This window comes from Varanus komodoensis, unplaced genomic scaffold (genome assembly GCF_004798865.1).
Source record: "Varanus komodoensis strain SLA01 unplaced genomic scaffold, ASM479886v1 scaffold59_1, whole genome shotgun sequence".
Taxonomy (NCBI): domain Eukaryota; kingdom Metazoa; phylum Chordata; class Lepidosauria; order Squamata; family Varanidae; genus Varanus; species Varanus komodoensis.
In genome coordinates, this window is record NW_025336221.1 from 944,135 (window position 1) to 969,535 (window position 25,401).

General features: G+C 38.9%; 1 protein-coding gene across 3 annotated transcripts in view; it reads left to right on the forward strand.

Moving 5' to 3' along the window:
- HELZ (helicase with zinc finger) overlaps positions 1-25,401 on the forward strand; it is a 148,518-nt gene that overhangs the window by 22,724 nt on the left and 100,393 nt on the right. For all 3 annotated transcript variants that reach the window (XM_044449538.1, XM_044449537.1, XM_044449539.1), the window contains 9 exons: positions 264-491; positions 3,940-3,976; positions 8,216-8,340; positions 11,514-11,570; positions 12,304-12,355; positions 13,694-13,769; positions 15,747-15,945; positions 18,546-18,653; positions 20,871-21,168. In XM_044449538.1, the coding sequence (XP_044305473.1) occupies positions 282-491; positions 3,940-3,976; positions 8,216-8,340; positions 11,514-11,570; positions 12,304-12,355; positions 13,694-13,769; positions 15,747-15,945; positions 18,546-18,653; positions 20,871-21,168 (1,162 nt within the window). In that variant the 5' untranslated portion in view covers positions 264-281. The remainder of the gene's footprint in view (positions 1-263; positions 492-3,939; positions 3,977-8,215; positions 8,341-11,513; positions 11,571-12,303; positions 12,356-13,693; positions 13,770-15,746; positions 15,946-18,545; positions 18,654-20,870; positions 21,169-25,401) is intronic.

Below are 25,401 nucleotides of genomic sequence, written 5' to 3' on the forward strand. Positions count from 1 at the left end.
TGGGTATGAGTGAGGTCTGTGTTATCCCAGAGGTTTGGGGATAGATGGCAGTACATGAGAATGAAAACAAATGTACAGTTCAAGGAGTTGTTTTTGAGGAAAAGGGACAACTGTTCAGCTTGTAACCAAGGCCTGAGCAGAATATAGGAGCGGTGGGATAGATAGAGGCCAGGTGGCTGCTCTTTGAACTGGAGGTGTCCTTTGAAAGACCATTTTCCTGTTACAGCTAACCTGCATTTGAAATCCTTCCTGATTCATATTAGGATTTCTGTCGCTGAGTCATGGCAGACAGAAGACCAGAGAAGTCATGTGAACAAGCATGTGAATCACTCAGACAGCAGGATTATGAAGTGGCTGTGAAGCACTGCACGGAGGCCCTTTTTTCCCTCAGCCAGTACCCTCCCACTCACTTCCCAGACGCATGCCAGGCTGAAATCGACCGCATCAAAATTGAGAGCCTTCTCTATAGAATCGCTTCTTCTTTGCAACTTGTGAGTGTGATGTTTACAGTAGAATAAGTAAAAATTTTATTGTATGAGTAAAAATGGAAATTGAATGCCTTTATTGACATCACACTGCTGTGCTACTCTCAAGAAAAATCTTTATGATATACATATTTATATACTTGGCTGTATAACTGAGGTGGATGCTATACTTGTTTCTCTTAGCTTTCATGGGAGATGGGCAAGTACTGTCCAGTGGTGTATAAAACATGATATTCTGATTTCTGTTAGGCCTTAAATTGTAGCTGTGTAGTTCAGCAGATAAAGTTGGAAAAGAGGGAAATTGATTTTCATTTCCCTGATTTTGTAGTGACTGATTAAATGAAGATGAGAGAGTTGCACTGCACATCAATGTGGGTGTACTGGTAGATATCACATGGAGGTACTAGGAGATGGTGTGATTAATATCTGGTACCAAAATAATTTCAAGCCTGCCTGTATAAATTAGATTCCAAGGTTTGGCATAAATGCAGTTTAGATCTAACTTTTAATGGAGAGAAATGCTTTAAATATGCAGTAGTTATGTGATAAATTATGAAAACCTAAAAGCACAGCATAGTTATAATGGCATCCGTACACACGTGCCATTCAGTTTCTTAATAAAATCATAAGGAGGAACAAATTGTAGCTCTCCAAATGTTTTGGTCTACAACTCCCATCAGCCCTAGCTAGCATAGCCAATGCTGACATGGGAATTGCAGGCCAAAGCATCTAGTGGCATAAGATAACCATCCCTGCCTTAGAAGCCCTCTTTATAAAATGGAGTTTAAGAGAGGGTAACAAATATTGATTGGGACATATTTTGCTTAATACATTCTTGATGGGGTATATGAGTTTAAATACTCCTTAAATGTTTGAAAAGAGTTTAATAATAACATTTGTTGACAAATACATAGAAAATGCAAAAATCTTAATGTAAATGTTAGGCTTTGCAAAAGAATTTATCCCCCTTTGCTCTTCCTGTTTTGTTGTTTTACAATTGGAATTGAGGTGAATTTAATTGATATTAAATTCAATATGGTTACCACGATGTGCAGAAGATAGTCAGCCCTATGAAGATGTGAAATATTTATTGCAGCACAAAAGTTAAGTAAACGAAATAAACTGGCAATTGTTGGTTGCATAAGTGTTCACTCCATAGATCAATTCTTGGTAGAGGGACCTTAGGCAGCAATGACAGCTGTTAGTCTTCTTGGGTAAGTCTCTATCAGCTTTACAGACGTGGATCCTGCAGGGTTTGCCCATTCTTCTGGTCAAATGGTGAACAGCAACTGGTGAATAGCAACTTTCAAGTCCTACCACAGATCTTCAGTTGGACTGATGACTGAGTCATTCTAAGACATTCATTCCAATTTTATTTTGGCTGTGTTTTTAGGGTCATTGTCCTGCCGGAAGGTGATCCTCCACTTAAGTTTCAGGACCCTGAAATAGGTTCTTGCAGACTGAAATAGGTTTTCCTCAAGACTAGCCATGTATTTGGCTCAATCCATTTTGCCATCAGTCCTGATCAGTTTCGCAGTTCCTGTCAAGGGAAAGCATGCCACAGCAAGATGCTGCCACTGCCATACCTTTCCTGTGGGGAAGGTACTCTTAGGGCAGTGAACACTGTAGGCTTGTGCCACACAAAATGTTTTGCAACAAGGCAAAAAAGTGAATTTTGATCTCACCAGTCCAGATAACCTTCTTCAACATGCCTTTTTGCCAACCTCAAACCACCAACATGGGTTGGATATTGTTATTATTACTGCAGTGCCTATATATCTTTCCTTTTTTTCATCTTGTGAGGACCCCAAGGTGACTCACACATCTTCATTGTTCCTCACAACAACAACCCTGTGAGGGAAGTTGGGCTATGAGTGCCTGACTTATCTAAAGACTCACAGTGAGCTTTATGGTGGGGTAGGGAGTAGTATGTAGCTCTCTCAGGTCCCTAGTCCAACCCTCTTAATCACTGGCTCTCAGTGGCATTGAGATGGGTTTGAGATGGGTTTGTTTCAGCAATGGCTTTCTTCTTGCCACTCTACTACAGTGCCCAGCTTTGTGAAGCTTCCAACTGAGCTCTCAAATTCTCCAGTTCCTTTGAGTTACTATTTGACCTCTTGGTTGCTTCTTTAGCTAATGTCCTTAATATCCTGTCATTGAATTTTGTTGGATGATCTTTATGGTTGACCCATATTCCTTAAATGTTGTAATCATGGATTTAATGATGTTCCATTCATCCCCTATGAAGGGGATGTTCATAGTTCGGTGTGTGTCTGTGTGCATGTTACCCAACCCTGATTGGTGCTTCTGCACAATGTTAGTCTAGATTTGTTTTGTTACCTTTTAGCTCTCTCGGGGCCTTCCAGAAATAAATGTACTGAATCTGAAAGAATATGGCACACCCCATTCAGCTACTTGTATGTTACTTCTGGAGGTGGTGGGTTGCACTGGAGCATATTTCAACAGAACAAAGGAGATGAATACTTAAGCACCCAAGAATTGCCAGTTTGTTTTTGTTTACTTAATTTTTGTACCAAGGTAAAAATATTTTGCACCTCCACAATGCTGAGTATTTTGTGTATATCAAGTAGCAACAATGCCGGTTCATTCCATATTCATTCATTCAATTAATTCACTCCATTTCAATACCAAGTTGTGCTACAACCTGGAATATGGAAATGTCGAAGTGGAGTGAACACTTTAGCAGTGGTCAGACTTAAAGTGATTTAGTTGCACAGTAAAATAATTTGCATGGTGGGTTGTTAGCAGTGTTAATTTTTAAACAAAGCTAGTGACAAATTTTGAGTTTTATAGACTTCACATAATCCTCTATTCCTAATGTAAGTTATGTGAATTTTCATGGAGAAAATACTTGCTTCTGTGTTTATTTAATATCTAGACAAGTGGAACTGTCAACAAAATATTAGTGCGAAGTGCTCTTGTTTATAGCCCCAGTTGGATAGCCATGTATTCCTCTGTGATACTTCATTTCATTCCCTCTATCCCCACAGTAGTCAGCCTTCTATGACCACGAAACATTATTGCTTTAGTCTCATTGAGCTAGTTCTTTTTTGGGGGGGGGGCTTTAAGTGTTATTCTATAAATATCTTTTGTCCACCTCCAAATCTTGGGCTTCTTCTAAGTGTGCTAATACTACCCTCTTGAATGTAGATGGTGCCATTTTGGCTATGTGAGAGTCCACACTTGGATAACATGTCTAGAATTTAAATGTCTGTAGAATTTAAACCTCTGTTTGAATTATCATCTGTGCATATTGGTTGTGTATAAGTTGCACTAAAATCAGTGAGGCTTCCAGACACTTGACTGTTTATTTTTATAGCCAGTATGCTGCTGAACAAATAACAATTTTGTTAAGAATGATTTTTAAGCAGTTAAAAAGTAGAGATATACTTATTCTATCTGTTGTGTCTAACCATCATTTTTCTTTTTGCAGAAAAACTATGGGAAAGCAGATGAGGACTGTAGGCATGGTATGCACATTAAATTATTTGTAGGTTTATACAAATGAGCTTTATGCTTCAGTAAATGGTATCACATTTATTCCTTTAATAATATGGAATTTTCCAAAATAGCAGTATTGCTGTAGTTTATTTTTTAAAAGATACTTGTGGTTTTCAAAAAATCACAGCGTATATCACATTCACTTGGTTGTACTCTTTCTCTGAGGTTGGGGTATCTTCACAATGGAAGAAAATGGTCCAAAAGATACTCCAGTATTAATTGCTCCAAAGTAGGGTAGTGTTACTGTCATCTCATGCACTGTTATAACAGAAGATTGAAATAAGTTGAATTTATGCTTTGAAATCTTCAATATCTTCTACAGTATAAGGCAATGTTGGCTTTTTCTTATTACTTTTTAGTGCTGAGAAATCACTTTAGAAACATAAACATGGGAGCAGATGGGTCCCCCAGAATTCATATTTTGGTACAATTGAACTTAATTTGAATTTCTGAAAATCTTGTCATATCAAAGGACCTGCCATGCTTATATTAACATATTCTGTTTCTGAAATGGGTGCCCTCATGCTTTTTGATATTTCATTCAGAGATTTAGATGGTTGTAAAAATGTCTAAATGCATTTCTGTATAAATGATTAATCTTTTGATAATTAGGTGGTAGGCTACAGTTGGTTGAATTAGTGGGTTAATTAAGGCTAAAACTTAAACAAATAAAGCTTAATTGGTGGGAGCCTATTTTAGTTTGCTGTGAATCAAAGAGTACACTTTTTGGAGGGTATTTTTGTTACAGAGTGTTACTGTAATTTCATATGAAAAATGAAGTAATTCAAAAGGTTCCTTTTCTTCAAACATAAGGTGACAGCTTTTGTTTATTTAACAGCATATTATATTTTTATCTTTGATAACATGCAGATTTATTTAAATGCGATTTTGTGACATAAATACATCATCTTGGTTGATAATAAATGATAGATTAAGGAGATGTGATGGATCTAATCCAGAGGTTCACAACACCAGTAATTTGGATTATGTTTATATTTTTAGCTAATGATGTCTGTTTTCCAGAAAATCTTCAACGGGACAACAAATTTAATCATTTTTGTATCAGTTAATTTGCATCATAATTTTTTTTATCTGTATCTGAAAATTTTCTTAACCCCTACGGAGTGATTAAATTTGGCATGGTTATTTACTTGTGTTTCATAAACAACAATGCTAAAAGAAAAAGAATTCCATGCTAATTTGCTGCCCTCATGCAGTACAAGTATTTTACTTAAAACATTTTAGAGAAAAAATTAGAGCAGTGTTAATGAGATTTAAATATTATATCAACATTTTTATTACAATTCTTGCAAAAAATGTAAGGGTATCAGCATGTACTTTCCTTACATAGTTTTAATCTAACGGGGGGAGATAAAGCTACTAAAAACTGTTGCTATACCAATATATTTTAACAATCCATGATGGGCTGACAAACACTAATCTATTTCGACATGCTTAGCAATGAGATAACCAGAGGAATTTCTATTTGTCACATTTTCAGTGACATATATTTTGTCACACACATGCTGGCGTAATCACCTGTAAATTAATATGTAGGATCCAGCAGGGAGCTTCTGTTTCTGACAGTTCTCTTAGGCCAGGGGTCAGCAACCTTTAACACTCAAAGAGCCATTTGGACCCGTTTCCCACACAAAAGAAAACACCGGGAGCCGCAAAACCCTTTTGACATCTAAAATGAAGATAACACTGCGTATATCATTTGTTACCTTAATGCTGTGTATATCTTCATTATGATTTAGCTGCAGCTCTTGTTCAGTCACTAAAAACTGTTATTTTTAATCTTACATTATAAACTAGTAGGACTCCTTTCATGTATTTTGAAAAGGAGAACAGCTTCCTGCAGAGTCAAAGTCAGTGCTAAAGGGCTGCATGCATTAAACAGCAAACCCCATAAGTTTGTCAGCAGTAAAAGCAAATGAATCTACCCACGTATCATTAAACAGTTTGGTTTTCTTCAGAAACTTTTCTTCGATTTATCTATGGTTGGCCTACGGGGGTGGGGGGGAGGTAGCTCAGTAACTCAGTAAACCGCAGATCGCAGATCGGCTGTGCTGGAGATATAAGTGTGTTTAGTGACTGATTAGCAGATAAACAGTCAAGTGCTGTGAATTGTAACAGGTCCCAAGCGCAGCTTTTAACATTCAGATGAAGGAGATTACATTGGGACAAAGTTTGGTGTAACATGAGAGCCTGCAGGAAGCTTGTTTAGCAGAGGAATGTAGCAATTTACTTAACTAGCTGATTTACTTCACTAGCTAGCACTGCATTCCTGAGTGGAGCTTTGAGCAGATCAGTGGCTGTGTTTTGAGTGAGGGAGCCTCAGCAGAGGGGTTCAAGAGCCACGTGCAGCTCCGGAGCCGCAAGTTGCCGACCCCTGTCTTAGGCTCTGCAAGTGGCTCCTGCCATTTGTAAAATGAAGATTTTGCACTTTTGGGGCAACTCTGAATGAGATGCAGCCCTCAGTTCTGGAACAACCCAGAGCTTGCATGAGGGAGCTTTGCAGATCTGTCCTAGCTGAGAAATGAGTACAGGCCGTTCCTGAGTTCTGAACATCCCATACTTACAAACGAACTGCTATAAAACCTCTTAATTTAAACAAAATACTGGGGAAATTCATCATCACCACAGAGAGAGAGAAGCAGCAAAAGGAGACAGAGGGAAGGCCTCCAAAGCATTACTATGGAGAGAGAGGCCCCCAAAGCTTGCCTTCCTGCCACGCCCATCCAGAAAATGAAATCTCTTTGGCATTTCCTTGCTACAAAGAGTAGGTGTTAGTGAGTTTGGATGGGTGGGGGCCCTAGAGATATTTGTGTTTTTTCCACTTTCATGGGGGTCCTGTGCCCATAACCCACACAAACATGGAGAGCCAACTATATGTGATCTGAATTATTCGACTTAAAGACGAAATTCTGTTTTCTCTTTAGGAACAGAACTCCTTTGTAACCCAGTGACTGCCTGTATTTCTACTTATGTCAGGTTTTCCTCTGGAAAGTACTAAGCCTCTGTTTTGCAAATGATGAATCCTGCTCACACAGTGGAATTGCCAATACCCACTACTTGTGCAGCAGAATCTGTGTGGTGCAAGAGATTTGACTGGGGTGTCAGCATCCAGTTGATTACATTTTTTTCATTCTCTAAAACCTATGAGAGAAAACAAACCGAAGTTATCGTGGTAGAGTTTGCTTTGTGGCAACCTCAAATAATGTCTGTCAAGCCTAAATAATAGTTGCAACCCCCAAATACGTTCACTTGTGATTAGGATATGTTGATAAGATTCAGTTGAGTTCATTTAACTGATTTAAATTTCAAAATGTAGTAAGAATAGCCTATTTAATTTCATACCTGGTTTTGCACAGATGATATCACAGAAGAGATTCAGTACTGCTGCTCATTACAATCTGGTGCCGTCTTCATTTAAACAGATGTTATGCAAATTTTAGACATGATCTAGCCCTAAATTAAGCACTCTTAAGCCCGACTCACTTCCTTGGGAGAATTAAATACTTCCACTGAATAATAATCTGTGGTAAATAGGTTGTGACATTGAATCACTGTAAACTTCCCCTTTCCTACAGTTGTTTTAATGTAGCTGAATACTCTACTTACTATAGATCACTTAAGAGCACATTTATAATCTTATTTTATATTGAATTTAGTAACATGAAGCTGATCCACATACAAAACATGATGACCCAGCATGACTTGAGTGGGCCTACTCTTTTGTAAATAAACTGTCAGCGACTGCCCCGGGTACACTTCCATGGGAATCTCTTGTGCATGCTTTATTAAAATGAACACCAGTTACACAAGATAATATGTGCAAGCAATGGAATATTGGAGTCAATATTCTTTTTGAGTCAGTTGTCAAATTTCTAAGGATCATTGACTTTCGCTGTAGCACAGTGCTTAAGTTCAAAGCAGAACAAGAAAGTACAACATAATATCTGAGCCGTGAAAATGTGGAGAGGACAGTTTATAGGAATTACATTTCCAAATACATAAGTTATTTGTAAGTTAACTGCATTCCATGGGACTCACTTCCAGACAAATGTGCACAGGATTTGGCAGGCAGAAATGATGTTTCAGTAAAGTGAGACAAATGGGTAGGGGTGGAGGGGAGGGATTTGTGTTTTAAATTAAAAAATTGCTGTATTGTGGAGAATAACTGAATCTGGTTTTGATTGCAGTACTGGGAGAAGGACTGGACAGGGAAGGTGACACTTTCCGTGCAGTGCTTTGCTGCATGCATCTTAAAGGGAATCTACAGGTTGTATCTAACGTGCTTTCTAAGTCACTGATGGGCGAATCACTGGTAAGTGATAAGTCTAGTTTTCAAAATCTTACATTTGTAATGATAGCTAAATCAGTAGATTTCAAGAATAAACTGCTTCATTTTGAACCCTAAATAATGTCATAGCAAAATGTTCCTATGTATATACATGAAAAGAAACATGGCTTCCAGTTTTCATGTATGACTGAGCCAGCAGACAAACACATGGATTTTAAAAAATTACTTGCCTACATTTATTTTTATATTTATATCTCACCTTTTTACTTTCAAAGAACTCAAAGAGGCTTACGTAATTCTATTACGCCTCTCAATCTGACCCTTACAACAACAACCTTGTGAGGTAAATTGGGCTGAGAGTCTGTGACTGGCCCAGAATCACCCAGTTAACTACATAGCTGAGTGAGAACTAAGACCCTGATCTCCTGTGTCCCAGCCGCATACTTTTAACCACTGCACTACAGCACATTTAATTGCAAGGAATACCAAGTAATTTTCCCTATGTGCAGATTAACAAAGCAGAGTTTTGTGTTTCCATGTGAAATCTCCCTTAGTGCTCATAAGGGTTCTTTATATTATAAACTTCATAGTCTGTGAAGGCACCACCTGGGTTTTTGATGAAGAACTGCCCTTGCTACCCTGATACCAAGAGGGCAAACTTGGGTGGGTAAGATGTGATTTGCTACCTGTCTTCTTCTGTACTGTTCGCAGTGGTCAAATAACCTTCCATTCTCCATCAAGAATCTTCAAAATATTCTTCTCTGCTGCTATGCCTCTTACTTTTGTCATCTTAACCCCTAGCCTAGTAAAGTGTCCAGGGGTTAAACTAGAAGGTAGCCACACCCACTAGGTTTGTGGGGTGCACCCATCATTACCTTTTGGCTCTTCCAGAGACATAGACTGCCAGGCAGCTTTTCTCAATTGCTTTGTTTTTGGGTAGTGGAAAGCATGTTGGTTGGATTAATCATTTTTAAGGGTAATTCAAAATAGAAGTTATCATTACATTAATCCATTATAGGAAAACACAAAGTGGGGTTGCTTTTTAAAACCAATACCAGAAAATCATTGCTTGTTTAATTCTCTTTTAAGAGTCTTCAGAGTTCCTTTGTAAGCAATTCATCAAAAGATAAATTCACAGGATTGGATCCAGAGATGTCCAGCACAAATGTAAAGGCAATTCTGCCTCCTCAAAGCAGTCCCAGTGAATTATCTGTCTGTATTTATATATTTATTAGCTTTATATCCCTTTCCCTTTCCCTGCCCCATTGCACTCCCTGTGCCCTATCACATTCTTTTCCAAAGGGCATCTAAGCCTCAGAAGTAGCTTTAGAAGGGGCTCATGGGGCTATAGTTGGGGCTGGGGAGCTACAAAATCCCATCATGCGAGTAGACTTCAGTTCTTCTATTTCAGGATCCAACTCACAGTCTTAAAAATTAAATTTAATTTGAGATTAGCACTTCAGGATTTGATTTAAATTCATTATGCCCTCCAGAGCCTATATGGCTCTCCAGATTTTGTTGGACTCTATCTTCCATCCTCCCTGATTATTGGCTATTCTGGATGGGGCTGATGGGAGTTGGACTACAACATCCTCTGCAGGGTGCACAATTTCGCAATCCAAGTGTTTTGTTCTTTATCGTATTCCCTTGTGGCTAATTATATTTTAAAAGATACATGAGCAAATTTGATGTAAGGTTTACTTTTTCATTCATATTGTCAGGGTTTTAAATCAGTTGATCTATCAATTTATAGATTAGTTTAAGACAGGACTGAAGAATTTCTAGCCCTCCAGATGTTGTTGAAATCTAAAAGTATCTGGAGAAGCACAGATCCTTATCCCTGGTCTGTGAACTGGGAGTTCCTTGTTCTTTTGCTAGTGTTTATAAAATACATAGTAGCCAGACACATACATCTAAAGGATAGCCTTTGTCAACCAAAATAAGTAAAGAAGTGCCAGCTGCTGCTTCTGTTACATTGCATGTTTCCCTCTTGCAAGGAGCCCAAGGCAGCTGCATAACAACAACCCTGTGAGGTAGGTTATGCTGATTGGCCCAGATTTACCCAATGAGCTTCATGACTGAGTGGGCACTAGAACTCTGATTTTCCAGGACTCAAGTTCTAGCACTTTACCATACCACACTAGCATTAAAAGTTTGTTTGCTTAGTGCTAAGGCTGATTGTATTTTTATGTAATACAGAAGTTATTTAAGCATACATTTTGAAATTACACATAATCCCAGAGGAGCTATTGATACCAACATATAACAGCTATACTAAACAAAATACCACCTGTATTATAATGTTCTGTAGATAGCTGTGTAAATTGCACAGGTCCATTACTTTTCAGGGAAAGCTCTCTTGTTTTCACCTCAACTCTGTTGGTAGCTGATCCATTATGTTTGATAGTGAAGGGTCAGGCAATTCATCTGGCCTGGGGTTAACATTTGGCAGCATTAGATATTGTCAAGAAAAGAGAGTAGGGAGGGCAGGTTGAGGTATACTTTCCCTTAAACCAAGTAGTGCTGATTCACCAAGTAATGCTGGCATGTTCAGGCCTCAGATCTGAAATTTGTAGCTGTCCTTGATAGTGTTATCAATATTTTTTAAGAATGTCACTGTAGACAGTTTCATGGTTGGAAGAAGAATTTTATCAGGAATAAAAAAAACCTTGAGCAAAGCAGATAGATTGCCTTCTGTAGTAAAAGTGACAGGTCATACATTCAGTCTGTAGAAATTTTGCATATTTTAAAGCTGTCAAACATTTTCCATCACTTTGTATTAAAAAAGTTTGTTTTCAGTTGTGTCCACGCCACAACCTCATAGAGCAGATCCAGTGGGTACTTTGGGACTGCAGGTTGAGGGAGAAGAGGAAGATCTTTTGCATGAGTGGGGAGTTCACTCACATATTGTTGGATATAATCCAAACTATTTTTCAATTTTGTACCCACTGATATTCAGCTAGGATAGGTATAAACATTTTTCCAAGTGCATGTGCCCTATTTTAAACTGAACTGGAGTGATATGAGATAGACATTTAGCCAAATGCTGCATTATGAAACTTGCCAGTGAGAAGGGCAGACTATCTTTCTGGACTATAGGTTTGCTAACCTTGTTAAAAACAGAGAAAGAAAAATGGTCTTGCAGTTTCTATTTAACAGAAACAACAAATGGGTATGATAATGTTCTTTCTTGGCAGAATGGGATGGTAACTAAAGATCTGACAAGACTGAAAACACTTCTCATTGAAACGGAGGTAAGAGTAGAACTGTATTTCCTGATTAGAGTAGCTTTGGACTACCCGTGCCATGTTTTATGGAAATAAAAGATTCTGATCTCTTCCTCACTTCCCTATCAGTTGAGGAAGAGAGCTTGTTCACATAGTGCTAAATAATACTTGAGCAGCATATCTGTACATGCTTATTTGGAAGTAAGCTACAAAGATTTCCAGTACTGTAGGGCATGGAAAGAACCATGTCAGCTACTTCTCCAAGGTTGTAACCGTGACCTAGTAGAAGATGATAAGGGGCATGCCAAGAAGGGAGACTGCAGCTGCAAAGATATGAGCTATTCTGATGGCATCTTTCCCACCAAAGTGCTGTAGTTAGATGATTGAAAATGCTACTTTTCAGAGCAGGAAGAGCATGAAATTGAGCTTCACCTTCATGCTGCTCATGCTCTACATAGGATGCTTCCAAGTGCTTATCGGCATCCCTACTGAATTCTGCACTAAATGACCTGAAGGAGCAATTTCTCTGAAAGGCATTTGATTGTGCACCAAGATCATTCCTGGTAGATCTTCTGTTGGTTACTTTCTGAAATTAGGTGGGTGATGACTAGAGACAGGATCTTTTGGCTTATGACTTCCCACTTTTGAAATGCCCTCCTTCAAAGGTTCACCTGGCAACTTCTCTTAGTAATTGGGGGTACCAGGCAATAGACTTATTGATTGATTAATGAATATGCTAATTAAATCTTCATGGTTGCAGGCAGCAGCTGGTAAAGTTCCCTCAATATACCATGCAGAAGAGTTGGAAGAAGGTAAATTTAAAAATGCATTTTAAAACTATGAATGAGGTATCACATTTTCCTGTCAAAGATTGCAAAGCCACGTTTATCCCTCAATTTAGTATCAAAGGAGTGCAAAACAAGTAGAGCAAGAAGGAAGCTATAATGGAGAGAAACTTGGATCCAGAAAAGTGGTGGTGGGAGGTAACCTTCCCACCTGTCCTCCTCTGTTGTTCCCCTCAAAAATCCACTCTTGAAGGTTTTGGAGATGATATGATTGAAACAGACTATAGCATGGATGGGGAGGGGGGATGAAGAGGAAGTGGGTATTTACCCAAAATTGTGCAGAGCACTTCTTGTAACACTCTTAGTTTTGGAAGAGGACTTTGCCCAGTTGTTGGCAATTCCCCATGTTAAATCATATCCCCTTGAAGTAGGTCCCTTGTTCCTAGGGAGAGCCTTCCTCTGGGAGAGGGCAGGAATTCCCTTCTTCTTTTGCTTCTCATGAGAAACATCCATTTGTTAAGTATTGTTCAAGAGATGAGCATATCCATGCCTGGGTAATAATAAAATGTGTTGATTACTTGTTTAATCATGTATATTTATAAGTTAAAACATTTATACCCCACATTTTTTTCATACAATAAGCACAAAGCTGCTTATACTGAAGGTCATAAAATAAGTAAAACACAATAAAAGCAGTTCCAGTTACTAAATTTCTGTTGACATGATTGAGCATCGGTCTTCTGGGATTAAGCTCATTGATGTACAGGTCTTCCTATGTAGGACAGTAACAATATTTAATGCTACTACAGATTATCCTTAACTAAATGTTAAGTGCAGCATCTTTCTGCTGACTGAGAAGTGTATACAATTTTTAATATGCCTTCTAGTTCAATAAGCTTAGATGCCCAGGTTGCTGATCTTTCCTGTTTCTGATCCTGATGGCTTACGAAATCCTGTGTGGTTGCACTGTTTGTGGAAAGACTGCTTCCATGTGCATAACTCTTCTGTGAATAGAGGCTCCTTTTGTCTTGGAGTGATTGCATTGGATGAAACCCAAACATTAGAACAAGGGAAGATCTTGATAGTGATGCTAATGTGCCTCCTTACATGTCATTTCTGATAAGCATAAGAAGATAATAATCCAGTGGGACTAAAAGATCCTAATTTTAGAAACTCCTTTTGAGCCACTTTCCATTAGATCTTATTAGAAATTAGAATTCCCATTAGGTTGGATTGCTACCTAGTGTTTGGTTTGGCTCAGTACTCAATATCAATTATGTGATCCATATCTAGGTGGCCCAGACGTATCAGGAATTGACTAGTGACACTCAGAAAAATAACAATAATATTATAATTATGTGGCAGGATCTGAGGATGGCTGGCAATTTCGCCCCCCACCCAGGGGAGTTACAAGTAGTGAGGAGTACACATTATGCAAAAGGTAAAGCAATATCTTATCAGTATTTCTTGGTGATTGATTTACCCTAAATGACATCAGTAATAAGGGAGAGACAGGACAGATATATAAAGCATGGATAATATTCTGTGTCTAGACCTATCTGAAAAAGAGATTTTCACAAATTAGTTTTCATTCTAACAATCTCTTCCTCTTATATTTAGGACATAATCTGCATGTTTGTTTGTTTGTTTGTTTATTTATTTTTCGATTTATATCCTGCCTTTTTCCTACAAAGGGCTCAAGGCAGCTTACATTTCCTCCTCCATCTTATCCCCACAACAACGACCCTGTGAGGTAGGTTGGGCTGAGAGTCTGTGACTGGCCCAAAGTCACCCAGTTGGCTCCATGGCTGAGTGGGGACTAGAACCCAGATTGTCTTGAGTCCCAGTAACATGCTCTTAACCACTACACCACACTGGACTGATGGCATTCAAACAAGTTGATAAAAAACAGGGCAATCTAAAGGATGAGAGAACAAAGGGGAGACTTACTTTTAATTTGCTTTAATGTTGTCATTTGTTTAAAACCATGTGAATGTTCACTGTGAAATTCTAATGTCTCTAAAGCCTTTATATTAGTATGTTTTATATTGCACAGAACCTATATTTTAGGCTGGTTCCAGTGGAAAAAACTGTGCTCATGAAATGGTTTCACTAGACCAGAGCTCTCCTTACCACACATATGCCCTCCTGATACACACTTTCAGTTTAAGGTATTTCAAGAGCCCAATCACATAATGGACCAACTTTTAAAAGGGCATGTTGCCCCTGTGGGATTGAATGTCATTTTCTTTTTAAAGCTTGCATTTCATTTCATTATGTGATGGGTTTATCTATCTTCTCTCTTTTAAATGATTACCCTTGAAATGCTCCAAACTAGAAGTATGTGTCCTGGAAAGGTGTGTGTTAGATTTGTAAATTTCAGTGTAATTTCAGTGAGTATACTTATTTGATAGGGCATCATTGTTTGAGAGCACAATACAACTACTGATGGGCTACAAGTGCTTATTTTCAGTGTGTTTATTAGGGCTGTTTCTGGTGGATAAAATATTTTCATTGCTCAGGCAGTGCCTGAAAGAGGACTTAGCAAGCAATTAACATTTTTGACAATTTTTATACGAAGCTGCTGTCCAGTATTTTCAAAACATTTACATGGAATGTTTAATAAGTTTGATTTTTTAAAGCAAGAAATGAAATCAAGCCTTTTTATTTGATGACAGCCCTAATATTTCAGTGAAAGGTGGAAATACTTAGCTGTTATAGCAACGTTCTTCCCAGTTCATGTATGCTAATGATATCCTACTATTATCCTACTATTCATGGAGCTGCTCCCAAACTTTTGATTTGTGTGCTGAGGCTGTCTCTGTTGTACTAGTCTGAACCTGAAATAACAGAAAAGACCACATGGTGTCACTATCATTCCAGACTATGGAAAGATCATACAATGATGCATAATATGTCCTTCATTATTTATTTATTATTTGCTAAAGATTTCTCCTAGGTATCTATTTGGTATTAAAACATACTTAGAATAGCAGAGTTGGACATTGCTTTGCATTTTATGAGAAAGATCAAATGGAAGAATCTTCCATTGAACAAATGGCCATGTTATTTCCTCTTTTAGAGTTCTTTTTTAAAAATGTCTAGCATTTATTTTGCATAAATAGTACCATAGCCATGATCTAAACAGCTACTTTTAGACAGCCTCATTAAAAAAAATACCAAAACTTCATGCCATATCACACTTTGCTTTTGAAAGCCTTTTCAGTTTGACATCCGTGTAGTGTGGAGTGGGAGATGCTATCGTTGAAACTGAATCTCAAATCCAGCTGTGTTTTTTCCTTCCCTTTAATCTTGGTTTGGAAAGGCAAAACTCAAGCTTTTTTGGGAATGTGTGCATTTGGGGGACTATTTTTAATTGAAGACTATAACATACAATTTTCTTTCCTGTTTTATGTAGATTTTTAGAACAAGGAATCTGCAGGTATGGTGCACAGTGTACTTCGGCACATTCCCAGGAAGAGTTAACAGAATGGCAGAAAAGATATGCATCCCGCTTGATAAGGTTAAAACAGCAGAAGGAAAGTAAACAATGTCTGGGAAGTTACATGGAATCCTTGATTGAAAAATGGATGAATTCTTTATCTCCTGAGAAAGTGGTAAGAAAAAATAAATGGCTTCTTTCAGTGTTCCTATTTCAAACAGAAGAGCCTGATTTGCTAACCTGTGAACTGTTCATTCCCAAAGTGCATTGTAAAATGTACAAAAGCACCAAGATTTTGTGGAAGTTTCGAGTCCAGATAATAGTAGTACCAAATCATTCAGTGTCTCCCAGGTTCATGTCTGGCTTTCTAACCTGTAATAGGACAGTAGTACATTAAGAGAATACATGCTTGGAGGAACTCCTTCCTGCCAATTGTGACTGGCAGTTTCAGCTTTTTTAGGTGCCATCCATCTACTCTTCTGTTTGATCATGAATATGAAATAATAGTTCTTAAGAACATGATGAAGCCAAATACAGTCAAATAGCGTTCAACCAGATTTACTTACCATTTACACAAAGGGGTGTTTGGTCCATTTCTAAAGAAGGTGCTTTATAGACTACAGCAAAGCCTTTGGCTGTGCAGATTATAATATGCTAGGGATGGTCCTGAAAGAAATGGGTGTTCTTCAACATTTGATTGTCTTGAGGCACAACCTGTATCATGGACAAGAATCTACTGTTAGGATACGCGTAGAATATGGAGAAACAGAATGGTTTCCCATAGGCAAAGGACCAGGCAAGGGTGTATTTTCTCTTCCTCTCTGTTCTATCTGTATGAAAACTATTTCATATGGAAAGCTGGATTAGGATCAGAGGAAAGATTGAAAATTAGTGAAAGGAGCATAATTAATTTAAGATATGCAGGAGATAACCATACTACTGGCAGAAAGCAGCAGTGAACTGAAACTACCCCTGATGAAAGTGAAAGAAGGAAGTGCAAAGGCAGGATGTTCAGTTGAACATCAAGAAAACAAAAATAATGACTACAGAAGAATTACACAATCTTATCATTAACAGTGAAGAAATTGAAATTCTGAAAGATTTTGCATACCTTGGCTCAATCATTAGTTGTAGACAAGAAATTCAGACAAGACTGAGACTTAGAAAGGCAGCAATGAAAGAAATAGAAAAGATTTTTAAGTGTAAGGGCATATCACTGGAGACTAAGGCAAGATCATTCACACTATTATATTTCCAATTGTTATGCGTGCATGTGAAAGCTGGACAATGAAGAAAGCTGACAGGAAGAAAATTAATGTGTTCAAAACATGGTGCTAGAAGAGAGCTTTTCAAATTCCCTGGACTGACAGAAAAGATGAACAAGTGGGTCCTAGATCAAATTAAGCCAGAACTTTCCCTAGAAGCAAAAATGACAAACAGGCTGTCATATTTTGGACACATCATGAGAAGGCTAGGCTCACTGGAGAAGACAGTCATACTAGGAAAAGTTGAAGCCAGAAAAGAAGACCAAATATGAGATGGATTGACTCCATTAAGAAAGTCACAGCCTTAAATTTACAAGAGCTAAGCAGGGCTGTAAAGGACAGGACATTTTGGAAGCGTTTCATTCATGGGGTTGACAGAAGTCAGGTGTGACTTGATGGCATATAACAATGAATTGCTGCATAAATCTGTATCAAGAAAAAAAAATCTGAAATAAATTATGCATCAACAGATAGTGTAGTATAAAAAGAATTACGCTGCTGACTCTAAAATGAAGAACCCATTTTCTAATCAAGAGATTTGGAAACTTTTAATCATTTCAGATATCTGTTTAGTTATAGTGATTTTGTCTTGCTGAGTTTGAGGCCAGTTGCACATTGCACATAGAACCTGTTTTACTCCAGTGACAGTTTGCATTATCTATTATGCATGTGGCTACTTACCTGTGTCTGTAATAAAGCAAATTAAACTAAGTAAACTAAGTTGATATTTGCTGCTGTCTCTTGGATATAAAAAGTTGTTCTTCATGAACAAGGAGACACAATACAATGGAAATAGGACATAAATCTCTATGGAAGCATAGATAGCTTGGTTAAAGTGTCGGACTAGGATTCTAGTCCCAATTTAGCTATGAATCTCACAGTCATTTTGGAATAGCCACTGACTCTCAGTCAAACCTACCTCACAGGATTGTTTTGAGGATAATATGGAAAGGAGGCAGAGAAGGACTATGTAAGCCGCTGCAGGTTCCTTGTGGAAAGAAGCAGGGGATATAAATAAAATCAATCACTTTTGGTAAGACAAGGTTGAAAATTCTGATGAACTTTTAAGTATAGCTGAGCATCTTTGGACTTGTTAAGTTGGCTTCAGTGGACAGGCAGTTAAATAAACTTTATCACAGAATTTAATAAATTGATTCCATATTATGCAAATATGTGTTTAAAATAATTTTAAGCTTGGGTGATTTTGTACTGATTCATGTGAGGTTGAACTGTTATGAGAACCTAGTGTTGACTGCCTTGTAATATTGTTTCAAATTCAAAGTGATAAGTATTGGGTTCTCTCCATATGTGTATAAACAGAGTGATCATTATTATAGTTTATGAATGGATGGGTTGTCCTGTTTAGACTAGTTGATATAATTAAAAAGGATGTTAACCAGTATTTATCTTGTCAAGACATATTTATACATTTGTAGAAAATTCAGAGTTATGATTTCAATCCTGTTGTTATCCTTTAAATAGAATATCTAACATTTACTCCTTTCTGCAGCTTAGTGAATGCCTAGATGGTGTGAGAGTTGAGCATAACCCTGAACTGTCACTTACTGTCACCACCAAAAAATCACAACAGATGTGGACATTTGCTCTCTCATGTAAGGTAGGCTTCTGTTTTTTCTTTTCAATAACTTAGGTTTAGTGTGTTGCTGAAATTATAGAAGTTTGCATTTAATAGTTTCAACTACTGTGTTGGGAAAGATAGTGGGTTTGATACAGTATGGCTGTATACTCTAAATGGATTTATTTATTTATTTACAATATTTATATGCCGTCCTGTCACAAAAAGCCTCAGAATGGCTTACAACATAAAATATAACATAAATAAATTCCCGACCCACTCAGAAATTAGAATTCCACTCAAATGGAATTCCACTCAGAATGTTCATGTTGGCCCAACAGTGGAGCAGGAGACTTTTACTGATACTCCTCTCCTATAGCAATCTCCAGTGCTATCTCCCTTACTGTTCTTCAGTAGATTTCTAGGGGGCATTGAGGACTGCAGAAGGTGAAACATGAAAATTATATCCTAATACATTGGTGAGAATCTTTTGCATGGACAGAAATAGCCCCTCTAGAAATATCTGGATTACTAGAATGTCCCTATCCACAGCGACTGGGTTCTCACAACATGACAACCTATCATGAGTAACCATCCATGGTGTATTGTCAGAATATGGACTCTTTCCTGCAGGGTGACTACTTGCAATGTCAACTGTTTCCAAGATGCATTCATACCTCATTATTTTGTGTCAGAGATCTGTAACTGACAAAAGAGAAAGCCAACAGGGGTGTGGGGCATGTCCAGTGCATTGCACTGAGTGTCACAAATGTGACTCTCCTAGCTGGACAGAAGTTGTGAGCATGTGCTAAGTGTAACGAGTTTCTTGCTTTCAAGGAACAAGTTGGTTCTCCTGAAGCCAAGGTTGCTCACCTGGAGAAGCAAAGAGAAACATTGAGGCTGGCTGAAGGGACCCTTGGAGATCAAATAGCAGGGTCCTAACTCTTGGGTGACATTTGCTCTGCTCTCATGGAAAATGGGGCCCCAAGGAAGAGGGAAATAATCCCTTTGAACAATATATTCCATTCCTTGGAAGGAAAGCATTTATCCTCTCACATCAAGGATGCACTTCTGGAGACTTGTGGGGGCTTCTGCTAGTGGAGATTTAATCATTGGACACATGTTTTATTTATTTATTTGCTTGCTTGCTTGCTTAATTATTTTCAAGTTTACAGGCTACTGAATAGCCCTCTAAGGATTCTCTAAGCAGCTAACAACATTAAAAAGAGGACAATGGCACGATTATAAGTATGGGGAGGGGGGTAGCGGTGTGAGCTTTTACAAGCAGGTGTGAAAGTTAGGTTTCAAACAGCCTTCGAAATAGGACAGTTTTTGTCTGGTGCCAAAACGAAAGTAGTGACGGAACCAGGCAGATCTCTTTAGGAAGCCCATTCTAAAGGTGGGAAGCAGCCTCTGAGACTGTTGAGACTGTGATCGGCATGTGGACTTAATGTTGAATTGCCTCCCTGGCACTAAGGTTGCCAATAGCATGAATCATCTAGATAGTCTTGCATGTAGTACAGGGGTAGAATCAGTAGTCATGGTCCATGTTGGTACCACTGATATGGGGAAATGTAGTCATGAATTCCTGGAAGCCAAATTTAGGTTGCTTAGGTAGAAGGTTGAAGTCCAGGACCACCAAGGTAGCTTTCTCTGAAATGCTCCCTGTAAGTGTTGGTCATGGAACCAACCAGAGGCAATCCTGGATCTAGTCCTAGGTGGGGTTGCAAAATGTGCTGATCCTACCTTTGCTTTGGCCATGAAAGTTTTAATTTTAAGGTTTTGCCTATGATTCAGACATGAAAGATGGAATCAGGAGCTGTAAGATGGTGTGTTGAAAATGCTCAGATGTGTGAGCCTCACTTTGGGCATGAATTTACAATGTGGACTTGGACAAGCTTGTTTTGCAGCCCCTTTCCCATATTTCTAATATAGAGTTCATAATACTTGTCAATCTTAGAAATTTTTCTCAGGATTGCTACATCAGTCACATCATCCCCTAATGAAAGCCCAAATGCTTTCTAGTCTTTTGATCTGTAATGGTAACTTCTTAGCATGTTTCTCTGACCACACGGAAATGCTAGAAACTTTGCATATTTGGAAATCTAACTGGATGTTTTTGAAGTCAGTTAAAGTAATCATATTCTATATTGGAATGCCACTTCTTGACTGCTGTGGTAAAAAGTTCTTCTAATACTTTGGATTAAACAGATACACATGTATGTATATAATGACTCATATAGCTTTGTTCCTCCGTAGCCTGCAAGAATGTTGTATCGAGTGGCGCTGCTTTACGATGCTCATCGTCCCCATTTCAGTATCACGGCAATATCTGCTGGAGATAGTGCTACCCAGGTATCACAAGAAGTCCCAGAAAACTGCCAGGAATGGATAGGAGGAAAGATGGCGCAGAATGGATTAGACCACTCTGTGTACAAAATCAGCATAGCCTTTAGCACAGAAATCTTTGGGACGTTTCGCCAAACTGTGGTGTTTGATTTTGGGACTGAGCCGGTTTTGATGCAACGAGTAATGATTGATGCTGCTTCCACAGAAGGTATTGCTTCCATGTTTTTCTTAACATACAATTGAAACAGTCAATGTTATATAAGTTTTTGTTTTAAGTTGCTTCTAGAATGATTTCTGACATATATGACTGTAGTTATCTAGTATTCATGTTCCTAACTCCAAGGCATTTCTTCTTCTGATAAAGCTTTTCTTTGTTTTTACTTTTTTAAACCAAAGATGCATTCTTGCTATAGGCCCCTCTTGAAGTCACCTGCTATATTCAAAATGGAATACTTTGTGCTTTTACCATGACTACAACAAATAAAAAAGTCACCTTTCTTCCATCTCTTTCTAATATATGGAGGACTGCACAGTGGGATTGAAACAGTAAATAAACATATATTTATTCCAGTCAATTTAGAGTCCCCTTTTTAACCAAAATGGCTCTAAAACAGAGCCACTTTTGTTAAAAAGGGACAGACTCTTAACAAAACTACTACACAAACTACTAACTACTAACAAAACTGTTCTTAAGCTAAAGCTTTAAAATCATTCAAAATTCAGGTAAATTAAGCAGCAGTAGTTAGAAACATTGTGCATGTCTACAGTCAACCAGATCGAAATGCTTTTAAGACTATAAGATGGCTAAGGACAATGAAGGAGACAAATTTTCTGAAAATATATGTTTACTAAACTGAGCACTGCTATGGAGAGTGCCTTATCTTGTGTCCTCGCCACATGGATCAAGGATCAGACATTAGTCTTTCATGCTGATCTCAGCCATGTTAGAGGAAAAATATGCACACAGAATAAAACAAATATTTTTGTCATTAACACAAAACATAAAATCAAATCAGTTATACAATCAAATCATAAATGTCACCAGTAAATAACATCAGTGTTAAAAAATTGGTCGAACCTGAATGCCTGGCAGAAAAAAGCAACAACAAAACATTTTACACATTTTTCTAGGGGATGGGCCTAGCAGCCTTCAGTGGGATGGAGTTCCACAAAAACAGTGGCATCATAGAAAAAGGCATGGTATGTGGGCCAAATTAGGAGTTCCAGCACTGCCACATGCAATCTTAACTCTACAGCTGCTTCTCCATTATAGACTGCCTTTAGGCCAATTTGTCATGTAGAAGAGATGTGTGTTTGTGGCTGTTTTTCTCATAAAAGTCCCCACCCCTCATACCTGTCTTTTTGAGATAAACTTTTGTCTGGGAAACAAGTAACATTGAGTTGAGGGAGAAGTTTTGGGGGAAACTTTTCCATTGGAAATTTCCACTTCTTAAATGTTTGCAATGGTAAAGTAATCACTAACATTACATTTGGCTGCATTGTACTGTGACCCTCTATCACAGTGATGGCAAACCTTTTAGAGACCAAGTACCCACACTGCAAACCAAAACCCACTTATTTATCCCAAAATACCAACACTGCAATAAAACCTGAATACTGAGGTTTCAGTTTAGAAAAAAACAACTCATACATTAACATCTTTTGTCTATTATTGTTTTTTTCTACACAATAATAGAGCTTTCAATGATACAAACCTATATATATCCTTGGCAGTGCACTGACTGGCCATGTGAAAGCTCGTATGAGTCGCGGCTAATGAGTCATGACGACATTGCCTGGCACCGCTACTCCTTTCTGAGCGTGCACATGGCCCCTATATGCACTGTTATCTGATGCTTGGCTGCTGGGGCGATGCTGGGGTGACTTGGCTTGTGTGCCAACAGAGAGGGCTCTGCGTGCCCACTCAGCATGCATGCCATAGGTTTGCCACCACTACTCTATTATCACCAGTCTAGTTGTAGATAAAATAAGCACACATAGTGAGGCCCTTTCAGAGGGTTTTAGGGAGTTGGGAGTATGTATTTGCTAAGTATTTTGCTGCTTAAGGGGTAGTCTGACCAGTCCTGAAGAAGGCGTCACTGGATCCAGAGATGGCCACTATTTATAGACCAGTGGCCAACATCCCGTTTCTGGGCAAGGTGTTGGAGCGGGTGGTGGTGGGACAACTCCAAGCACTCTTGGTTGAAACTGATTATCTGGACCCATTTCAGTCCGGCTTCAGACCCGGGTATGGTACTGAATCTGCCTTGGTCGCCCTGTACAATGACCTGTGCAGGGAGAAAGACAGGGGGAGTGCGTCCCTGTTGGTTCTCCTGGACCTCTCAGCGGCTTTCGATACGATCGACCATGGTATCCTTCTGGACAGGCTAGCGGGATTGGGGGTCGGAGGCACTGCTTTGCAGTGGTTCCGCTCCTATCTCAATGGCCGATTCCAGAAGGTGGTGCTGGGGGACTATGCTCTGCGCCATGGCAGTTATGCCATGGAGTACCGCAGGGATCCATTTTGTCCCCTTTGCTATTTAACATCTGCATGAAACCGCTGGGAGAGGTCATCAGGAGGTGTGGGCTGCAGAATCATCAGTACGCTGATGATACCCAGCTCTACCTCTCATTCTCTACCAATCCAGGTGAGGCAGTGGCTGTACTGAACCAGTGCCTGGCCGAAGTAATGGGCTGGATGAGGGCCAATAAACTGAAGCTCAATCCAGACAAGACGGAGGTCCTGTTGGTTGGCGGATCGAGCTTTGGTGAGGGTGAATTGAACCTAGTCCTGAATGGGGTTGCACTCCCTCTTAGGGACAAGGTCCGTAGCTTGGGAGTGCTCCTCGACCCAGAGCTTTCACTGGAAGCTCAGGTGACAGCGGTGGCGAGGAGAGCTTTCGTTCAGCTTCGGCTGATCCATCAGCTGCGTCCCTACCTGGAGAATGACTGCCTGGCAACAGTGACACATGCGTTGGTGACTTCCTGACTTGACTTCTGTAATGCGCTCTATGTGGGGCTGCCCTTGAAGACGGTCTGGATACTTCAATTGGTTCAAAATAGAGCTGCCAGGCTGCTGACGGAGACTGGGCGTTATGTTCACATGACTCCAGTTCTCCATCAGCTTCACTGGCTCCCCGTTGAAGTCCGGGCCCAATTCAAGGTGTTGGTTATGACCTATAAAGCCCTTAATGGCTTGGGTCCTGGTTACCTGAAGGAGCGCTTACGTCCATATATGCCCGCCCGCCTGCCCCTTGAGATCAGCGGGAGAGGACCTTCTCCGGGAACCCTCCGTGAAGGAAATTAGGAGGGTAGGTACTCGGAGGAGGGCTTTCTCTGCGGTGGCGCCCAATCTATGGAATGTGCTCCCCAGAGAGGTCCACCTGGTGCCATCGTTATTTGTTTTTCGGAGGCAGGCAAAGACCTTTTTATTTAAACGTCATTTTAATTGTTAATATTATTTATTTATTTTACATCTTTGGCCAGATTGTCTCAATTACATTGTTTTTATATTGTTGTTATTTATTTATTGTGAGCCGCCCCGAGGCTTCGGTGAATGGGGCAGCATAGAAGCTTCCTAAATAAATAAATAAATAAATAAATAAATAAATAAATAAATAGTATTATTGAACAGCTCTAAAAGTGGTTAGAATGGAAACCTTTTACTTAGTCTAGAATAATTTAACTGCTGAGAATATATCAAGGAACATTCCAGTTTACATATAATGGTGGCATTCAGTGGCAGACACTGGATTGATCAACTTATTCATTGTGGGGATGTGCATTGAATGTGAGCAGCCCCCAGTTTCTAGCTTTTGTCAGTAGCTATTGTAATGTCTGAACCTGGGCACTTCAGATATTTATGGGTTGACAACCCAAAGTTAACCCATGATTTCTTCAATGTCAATAATTCTAAAGTTGGTGATCTTTGAATGATATGTTTGAAATATGTTCCCCACGAATGCCTTTCAATCACTTCTCAAACATGTTCGTTTATTTATTTATTTAAAGTTCTTTCCATGTCACAAAAAGATGAAATCAGCACTTCTTTCTGTTTTGTTGGATCCCAGCGTCAGGAATATTTAAGCGCCCCCAAAAGTGGTATGTTTCTTGCTAAGTTCAGATACTTTCAGAGCTTCAGGTCTGTCAAGTTTCACAATGGAATACAGAAGTTTTAAGGAAAATGCACACAAAATTGATTGTATCCAGATTTTGTTTTAGATGTGAAATTCTAACTCTTGCCTGTTTAAAACGTAATGTTTTGGTTTTGATATTTTTGTCCTCTTGTTGTTTGATGTTGGCTTGAGCTGGGACTAGGATTGTGGCACATCAAAATACCCTTTGTTTGCACTGAGGCATGGCTTTTAAAATTTGTGTGATGAGCAACACTAATTATGCATCAAAGTAAACCCTTTGTGTTTTCTGAAGCTGAGTTTGCTAG